The sequence below is a fragment of the Carex rostrata genome, chromosome 20, assembly GCF_964058835.1.
Source record: "Carex rostrata chromosome 20, lpCarRost1.2, whole genome shotgun sequence".
Taxonomy (NCBI): Eukaryota; Viridiplantae; Streptophyta; class Magnoliopsida; order Poales; family Cyperaceae; genus Carex; species Carex rostrata.
The window spans coordinates 7119667-7128884 of NC_135937.1; the positions used below are offsets into that span (position 1 = coordinate 7119667).

Consider the following 9218-nt stretch of genomic DNA (forward strand, 5'->3'; position numbering starts at 1 on the left):
CTACGACTTTTTTGCTTTAACATTCGTGTAGGATTTAAAATGTACAAATTCTAAAAAAATGAAAACACTCGTGTGAAATTCTAAAATATTATTTAAGCAAATTCAGAAAAGAATGGTTGTCATTTGTTAATTTAACGTGACCTTCTCTTGTTCTTTTTAATATATATCTGTTTTTCTCGAATAATGAAAAATAAATTGTGGGAAAAAATAAAACAATATTTATTTTTAGATAATTATAAGAAAAATCTGGTGCTGAGAGAATTTGTTTGGTATAAATTAGTGTCAAACAATTTCGACAAGATCTACTAGAAATAATTAGTAGTGTGCTTTGACTTGTTATATAATATACCCATTTTATCTTTCTTTTTTTTTACTTTAGATAGATCTACTAGAAATACTAATTTAAGATCTGGGCATCAAGTCAAGATGCGTAGAATAAAATAAGTCCCCTTGGATCTATTCGACTTTGACTATAATTAAATGGCACTTATATCGAAAATATAGTTTTAAAAAACACATAAATTTATCTAAAAGGGTTACCAAATGAAGTAACGTGCTTCTATACTCACCGGCAACTTTTACAATTAGCAGTTCACTTTTTGAAATGGCCTAAGAACCAATCAAAAAGTGCCATATCATGCATTAGTAAGTTTTCCCGTAGAATTTCATTATGATCATGGGGTGCGGATTTTAACAGCGTCTTTCGACTTGGCGCAGCGGTGAGGTCAGTGGAAATATTTTTTGGACTATACTGCCCTTGCTTGAAAAAGAATATAATCAATGGTGAAGTGAATCTTTTCAAAGTCCATACAAAGGAGACTATGAAAAATTAATTGTCAGTGATGTAAGTTGTAATGAATATATATACAGACAGAATGACTAAGTTCAAAATGTTTTTTTTTACCTTCCGGAACAAATAATTTGGTTTTTCTCTTTTTAAAGTTTAAACAATCGATTCAAATCATTAGATGTTCAATCTATATTAAAATGTGTCTGGAGACTAAATTTTATATTTTTTGAAATTTTTTTACTATTTATTAAGATGGTTTGAAATAACTATTTTTCAATGATGCAAATTTAAATAAAAAAAAAACGATTTTGTTTATCCTTTTCAAATTCTCTACAAGGTATCTCAAAAAGGTTTGGTAAGTAAAATTACTCGTTACTTAATTTGAAAATATTCATAAAATAATAACTGAAATTTTTTTTACATAAACTTTGAAAAGATTCACTCACAGTTGATTATATATTTATATTTCTTTTCAAGCAAGGACAATACAGTCCAAATTTTTTTTTTCTCTGACCTCACGGCTGCGTCAAGTGAGAAAGACGCCGTTAAAATCCACACCCGAAATCAAGCGCGCTCTCAGTATCTTCAGATCCCTCTATTTCCATTTGCTTCATGCTCACTCCCCCGCCAAGCTACAGCTCACGGCTCTCCCTTACAACTTGCGACCCAGCGATATTGCGAAAACCTCGATTATAAATAAATTCGACTGATTTGAGGGGCTGATTCGCATTTCTCGTTTTTCCGCCGGGAGAAACAGCAGAGCGTCCGATCAATCTCGATATTGAAGCTTCTAGAAAGACTTTCTAGATGAGAGTGTTAAAGGTGTGGTACGTGGCGGCGTTGGCCTCTGGCATGACCGCTCTCTATATCTATTTCTCCGGTGTCTCCAACTCCGGTGCCATTTCTCTTTTCCTTTTTCATCTTCTTTCCGATTTAACCTTTCTTTGGTTGAAAATGAAAGGTGTTTGCGTTAATTGCAGTGGAGTCCTTCGGATTTTCTCTTTTGCACTTGGAGACCCTATACCTGAAAAGTTTAGTTTTCTTTTAATAACATCAACCTTCAAAAGTTGAAAGCTTGAGGGGTCAATTTGTAAAATGTTTAACAGTACATATGGTCAAGTCAGAAGGCGAATTCTAGTGCTAGTTTTGAAGGTATATCACATAAATAAATAAGTATTCTGGTGCTGGTTGCTCACATTTGCAGTGCTACTGACTTGTGCATCTCGCTTACTATTGTAGTGTTAGCTTCTTTCAAACTTTTGATTCATGTTGCGCTGTTTTGGTGTTTAATTGTATAATTTTAGGGTAAATGGTGGGTCTCGTTTAAATTTTGTACAATTCAAGCCTAGTTCAGATGTATTAAAAGAATTTAGGGTCATTTGTAACTGACGGTGCAATTGAGGATTGCTTTCCGTTAATTCGGGGCTTAATTGCATTATTGGAAGTGTCAGTACTATACTGATGAGGTCACCTACCAATTTGTACCTTCCATTAATTTTTACCCTTTACCATAAAACTTATCTTATTCTAATACATATTTTTTATGTTATTGAGAACTATCATTTTTCTGATCATATCTCATTTCGTTTAGATGATTTATATGAGCTTTCAAGAACGGATAAAGGAGCCTTGGCGGCGTTACAAATTGGTTTTAGTAAGTGTGTGGTGAGTTTTCTTCCAATTTTATTTGTCGAGTCTTTATTTAAATCCTCTTTAGTATGTACGTTTCTAGCTTTCTGAAAATGATTCTAGTGTCTTTTCAACCTTAGTTATCTTTTTCCACTTGTATCACTTTTATATATGGTGTGGTCATATGTGGAGCAAAAGATTTCTGTACCAGTACCAGTGAATTATATAGTACCAGCAGGAATATGTTGGTACCAGACATGACCAAACAGATTTGGTTGCTGATCTTAGCTACCAAAATAGTAAATATCTTTTGGTGTTGTTAATGTTAAAGAGGAGGGTTCAAACGACTCTATTTTTCATGTCTCCATGTTATACTTTTTTAATAACAAAACTTTTAAAACTTAAACAACAAAATAAAATAATCAGATGTGATCTATATTACTTTCTCTACACGTGTATAGAAAATTATCACTTTTCAACTTTGTTTTGAAATGTATCAATTACTTGAAAAATTCAACATCCAGAAACTATCCACTATAGTGCATTTTTGCAAGCACTTGATGCCAATCAAAACAAAATCAAAATGTTGTAATTTGTTTATGCTTGCTTAGAGAAAATGATATAAATCATATTTAACGGTTTCTTTTGATATTCATTTTTATTAAAAGTTTAACATTGCCAGTGGCAACTTCTTATAGTTTGACTTTTAATATGCCAAAAAAATTTTGCAGAATCATAATGGACTGGGGTTAGAAGCTGTGACAGCGAAGGATTTTTGCCGAGTAACATTGAAATATCCTAGCGACACTGTCTCTTCGTGGGTGAGTTTGAATATATAGATCTAATATTGCTTATTGTGCAGTCTTTTTTGTGCAAATGACCCCTTAAATGTTGTATACCCTGAAAAAGAAGAAATGCCTCATGTTCTCCTATAACATGGGAGTACTCTCTTATATACCGAGTTTCTTCAAAAGTACCTCAAGCTCCTTTTATCATTTATTCTGATATACAAAAACCATTCTAGAAGATAAGGGTTACTCTGGACGTCAAGGGTCCAGAGGACACTTATGATTCGGAAGGGAAAGATGCACATGAATTCCTCATTTCATGTATGTGTGTTTCTTGCAGCTGGGGGGCTGGGGCAGTAGGGGATGCGTACAGCCCTCCTTTTATTTTATTGGTCAATACTTGAATTTATTTATTGTAGTCTACTGTTCTCTTATATTTTAACTACTATTTTTATTTTATTGGAGTAGACTTTTAAGATTTAATATTTGGTGGTCAACACTTGAATTTATTTATTGTACCTTTTTCGTATATTTAAACTACTTCTATTCAACTATCTCTTCTTTCAAATTACAGAGGGATGCAAAAACAGGACACATAGAGGGCTTATCATTTGATTTTAATCTCTGTGAAGCTGTTGCCACGTGGGAACAGGTAGGAAATATGTCTTTCCTTATTGTAAAAATAAAGAGCATTACCTTTTCCACGTTTAGCTCACCTTATCATTTAAAATACCTAATCTAATGATAATTTTCGGAGGGTTGAATGTCAGTTAAACAGTTCTCAAATAAGAAAAAAAGTTGCCGGTTCTTGGTTCTGTTTTGTTTGGGTTGTCTTTGTTAGATAATTTGGGTTTTAGTTGCACAAAAGCCAATTTTCCAAAGGTTTATGTTCTATTTTCTAGTTTAGAGGAATTCCTTTGGTTTTCAAAAAATATGACATTTTATAATTTAAAGATAAGGCTAAGGGATTTATTTAATGCAGGTTAGAAATAGTACAACCATACTGACGAAGGAGTATATTGATGCTCTTCCAAATGGTTGGCATGAATACGCATGGCGCAGGATCAACAAAGGAACCCTTTTGTAAGTGCCATATGTTATTTGTAATGACTTTTCTATTTCCCCCCAGAAAGGCAGAAATATCTAATACCCCCCTTCCCCCCCTAAAAAATAAAAAATAAAAAAATAAAAGCATAATTATAATGTTTAGGTGAAGCAGAGTTTGAAGTAAATGGGGAGGCTAAAACTTTTTATTTTCTATTATTGAAAAGAGAAACTATTGCTGCCTGTCCCTTTGAACTAGACACCAACTTTCACTAAGATAAATCTAATTAAAAATTAAAAAAAATAAGCTGGTTTCAGGAACCGTCATCGACCAACTAAGAAACCCCCAAAATGGTGGCCCCGACAGCAGCCTGAGCCACCCAAACAAAATTCCAAAAATAGACATGAATTTTAGTCTAGTACCAAATCCAAAGCTACAATGACTGTTATATAATACAAACTACAAATCATGCAAGCTCACTTTTGTACACCAATTATTATCTTATAATCTCTCGAGCTCTCTCACGACTAAGAGACCCCTATTTCTGTAATTCCCATGCACCTCCCTGACTTATGTATCAGTGGTTCTTTGATGTGCATCAAGCATCAATTCTATGAGTTTCTCTGTTTCTCCTAATTTCCTTGTCAAAAAATGCAACAAAGAGATTATAAGGGAAGCAATTGCTCTTACACTTTTGCATGAATCCCCTTGAAAACTTGGTCTGTTATGTTCATTCCAAGTTACCCTCAAAAAGCTAAATGTGATGATTTCTAGAAAAAAAATCTTTCCTTAGACAACTTAAGTTCAAGACCCCTCAGTTCTTCTCATCTAACACAATTAGAAACCACAATATGAATTCTTGTTGACCCAAAACCCTAGCTAAGGATTATTTATAATCAAATGAGGTACGGTTTCTTCCTCCTGACCTAAAGGCGAAATTCATCACCTTGCCGTCCTTGATTCTCTGTAATAAAATTGGAAATTTGGAATTCAATCCATTGCTGTTCCGACATTATATTGGGAAGGCATGTTTGATATAGGTATGATTGTACGAGTATGTCATGTAAGAACAGAAATTGTTATACAGTTTTGTATGCTAGTTTTATTTGCAAGACTGAGCATTTTGAAATAGCCGGGAACACATAAATACACCCCTAAAATATTCGGGTCTATGGTGCTAACTATATTTTTCTTTTTCATTTATTCAGAAATAATTGCAAAAACAAAACATTGTGCATGGAAAAACTAAAATTAGTTCTTCCAGAAACACCCCCTTATGTACCTCGTCAGTTTGGAAGGTGCGCTGTGGTTGGCAATTCAGGGGACCTTTTGAAAACAAATTTTGGAGAAGAAATTGACAAGTTTGATGTTGTAATTCGAGAAAATGGCGCTCCTATCCAGGTTTTAGTGTTATCTCTTGAAGACTGCCTTTTCAGATAACAAAACATATTTTAAATTTGCAATTAGGTCCCTGCATCATTACTGTCACAGGAAATAGCACGTTACAAGTATTAAGTTGGATAAAATGTCAAATCTATCTCTTGTCATTGCATATGTACTTTAGTTTAATTCAACTGATATTTTTATTTGCTTTCAACATTCTTTGCAATCCTGAGCTCGAGTTACATTAAGTAGTTTGTTCAAAGGTACATGGTTTGTTTTTGTGTCACGATATGCTAAAAAATTGGTGTCAAATTGCAAATAACCAATGTGAATCATGTATTAACTTCTGAATTTGACTCTGCTATTAATAAAGCAGTATTTGATCTTATTTCTTACTGTCTTGTCACAGAATTATACCAAGCACGTAGGGAGAAAGAGTACTTTCAGGATCCTTAACAGAGGATCTGCCAAGGCACTTGATAAAGTTGTTGAATTAGATGGTAAGTAAACTTTCATGGTCGTTAAATACTTGCAAAACATTTTATGTTCATATGTTTAAAATCATTATGTTTTGACTTTGTTTTATGAAAATCAAAGCATGTGATTAATTAACTGGTGTGGACAAATAAAGTTCATTGATTTGTGACCCTACCAATCCTATGAATATAATTATCAAATTGAGGTGATTCTCTACAAAAATATAGAGCTGGTGAGCTAGATTAGTCATTATAAGTCAGCGCTACCCCAGACTCGTTGTCTATGGTAATACAGTTTTCAAAGTGTATTAATTAAGGTACATTCAATGTAGAAAGTAGAAAGGAGGTGCTGATTGTAAAGACGACCATACATGATATCATGAATAAAATGATCAAGGTACATTTTTTTTGCTGTTGTTAGTTTGTATAAAGAGCTGAAATTTTCTCATTTTAATTTAATCTTTTTTATATATTTTTTTTATCTGTGAAACATAGGAAATTCCAATAAAAAACCCAGTGTACCTAATGCTAGGCACCTCATTTGGTTCTTCAGCTAAAGGCACAGGTCTCAAAGCACTTGAATTTGCGCTGTCTATGTGTGATTCTGTTGATATGTATGGATTCACTGTTGATCCTGGCTATAAAGAATGGTACCATAAAAAATCCTTATTTTGAAAATACTTTTTAAGAAAAAAAATGTTCCCACCTCTCATCATGGTTGCGGAGAACCAAATTTAAGTTTTATATGTTTTCTTTTCAGGACGAGATATTTTTCAGAATCAAGGGGAGGCCATACTCCTTTGCTTGGCCGAGCTTATTATCAAATGATGGAATGCCTTGGGGTATGACTTGCTTTGACTATTCAGTCTTCAAACTTTTGCAACAAATTTATTGTTGACTGTACCACCAAATCTACCTCTGTGGTAAATGTGTTATTAACCCCAGGAGTGAGGTTATAGTAATATGCATAGTATGGATCAACTCATGCTATGGACTTGTATCTCCGTTTTCAAAGTTGAAATAGATGACATGAACCACTCAACATGATCTCCGTATGAAAATGCATTTGCAGACCCAAATTTTACATTTTTTTTTAATTTTTTTACTATTTTTTTCTGATAGGTGGAAAATCACTTGATTTTAAAATTCTAGACCATCCGAAAGCAGTGATTTTCTACCTATAAAAAAATAGTAAACAAATTCTAAAAAAATGTAAAATTTGGTTTCCAGTACATATTCATATGGGGATAATGTTTAACAGTTCGGATTGACTGGTTGAACTTTTCAAATAGAGATATAGATCCATAGTATGGGTCAATCCGTAATATGCATATTACCATACCCTCACTCTTAACCCCAATAAAACATTTAAAGGAAGCATCAAGTTAGCTTCAATTAAGCCAAAGTAATCTGGATGTGTCCTTAACTGTGGAAATAAACACCACAAGAATCTTATTTTGAACAAAGTTTTGATGGCTTACATAATGACAGCTTGTGAAGATACACTCTCCAATGAGAGCAAACCCTAATAGAGTATTACGGTGGTCGCCAAGCCAGAGAATAATTAATGCTGCTCGAGTTGCATCTGAGAAAATCTTACGGTAATTGTCTCCAACTCTTTCTAAGTGCTTCATTATTATTATTGCCCACTAATTGTCAAGAGTTCACCTCTGCATAAAAGATAATCACTGTACTGTTCCTAGTACAAACATATTCAGTACCCTGGTCTGATGCATAAACTGGTGAGATTGATTGACTAGCACCGGAAGGTGACTAATTAAAAGAAAATTCTAGCAACAATACCTCAGTAAGCGATAGGGATTTTAATTTATATTATTTTTTTTTCTGACGAGTTGATTTATTTAGTGTTATTTAACTTTTATTGTTCCCCCCTTTGGCACATACTAGGAGGGTAGGAGCAGGAATGGAGGGTCCATTGCGTGCCTGTTCTATCATTAGGAGGAGAGAGAAAGCAATGGAGAAAAGAGAGAATATGGTTCAGTCTGGACTAAGAGAGGCTGCAATCAGACATCAGGAATATACAGAAGGTGCTACATTGTATCCAATGGAGAAACACCCTGGTCATGGAATGGTTTGCATGGTTCCCTCTAAATAGAAAATTTTATATTCTTGAAGCTTGAAGATAAATTAGACAAGTGACCAGATTAGAGTCCAACAATAGTCTCATATTAATTTTGTTTGCTTTTTCTAAGATCCAGTATCAGAGGGGATAGTTGAGAAAATATAAAAAGGTCTCAAGTATTCTAGTAGAAATTAGAAATTTTTTAAATTTCAAAGTATTTTAGGGTATTTTGTAACAGTATAACACTATTTCATTAATTTTAGTAAATGCTTGTGTTTTTGTTATGTTTTAGTGAATGTATTCCTCCTCTTTTCCTTTAGTTTTTGACACCTTTATAAATTGTTATTCATTTATTTTGGAGTAAATGCGGCTAAAAAAAATGATCTGGTATCAATGATTTGAAAAGCTTGAATCTTAATTATGATCTTATCCATAATTAGTAAAATTGACATTTATATACTCTATGGTTACTGTTAGTGTTGAATGAGTATTTTCGGAACAAATGAGGTGAAAAATTGAAGATCAATGATTATTTGGTTGTGTAAATTGTTTATCCCTTAAAACGGTATATCAATATGAATGATTGCAGGGTATTTACATTGAGAAAGATTTGTCTGATTTTATAGATAATGAAATAATTATCCAAAGGTTTCAACATATGAGGACTCCAAGAAACAAACTAATTTAATTATTTTTCTTGACAATTTTGTGTATATATTTTGTTTATAATATTTTGGACGAAATTTGTAGTCTTCTAAATCTATGTTATGTTATGGAACATATAAAGAATCTGGCTTTGCCTCTGCTCATAAATGCATCAAACTAATAAGTTTTGGAATGACCAAATCAAAGTGACATATTAAGTATTACCATTTATTAACCAAATTCATCATCGTTATAGTATTAATGCAACATATATAGAACATTTAGTGCTTTATCATTTTAATGGAGCCCAATTAAAAAATACTAATATAAATGATGAAAATTATTTATCGTCCTTTCATGCATTAACCCACAAGTGGTT

At 32.9% G+C, this 9218-nt stretch overlaps 1 protein-coding gene across 3 annotated transcripts; it reads left to right on the forward strand.

Moving 5' to 3' along the window:
* The first annotated feature begins 1375 nt into the window (after positions 1–1375).
* LOC144572286 (sialyltransferase-like protein 4) lies at positions 1376–8482 on the forward strand. Of its 3 annotated transcripts, none has more exons than XM_078321794.1 (12): positions 1376–1685; positions 2382–2455; positions 3151–3240; positions 3782–3859; positions 4190–4290; positions 5461–5653; positions 6045–6135; positions 6444–6508; positions 6607–6761; positions 6872–6953; positions 7603–7712; positions 8020–8482. In XM_078321794.1, exons 1-12 carry the CDS (start codon positions 1598–1600, stop codon positions 8225–8227), a joined length of 1335 nt encoding a protein of 444 aa, XP_078177920.1. In that variant the 5' UTR covers positions 1376–1597; the 3' UTR covers positions 8228–8482. The 3 variants fall into 3 exon arrangements, with proteins under 3 accessions (XP_078177920.1, XP_078177922.1, XP_078177921.1); XM_078321796.1 differs by having other exon boundaries at positions 1546–1685; positions 2382–2444; XM_078321795.1 differs by lacking the exon at positions 1376–1685 and adding an exon at positions 1871–1942 and having other exon boundaries at positions 2382–2444.
* Positions 8483–9218: the final 736 nt, after the last annotated feature.

What these genes read in the sequence shown, in the direction of transcription:
- LOC144572286 (XM_078321794.1), top strand. Translation starts at nt 1,598, where the DNA reads ATGAGAGTGTTAAAGGTGTGGTACGTGGCGGCGTTGGCCTCTGGCATG. An exon ending in TTGGTTTTAGTAAGTGTGTG is followed by an intron (nt 2,456 to 3,150) that starts GTGAGTTTTCTT and finishes AAAATTTTGCAG; the next exon opens with AATCATAATGGACTGGGGTT. An exon ending in GATCCTGGCTATAAAGAATG is followed by an intron (nt 6,762 to 6,871) that starts GTACCATAAAAA and finishes TTTTCTTTTCAG; the next exon opens with GACGAGATATTTTTCAGAAT.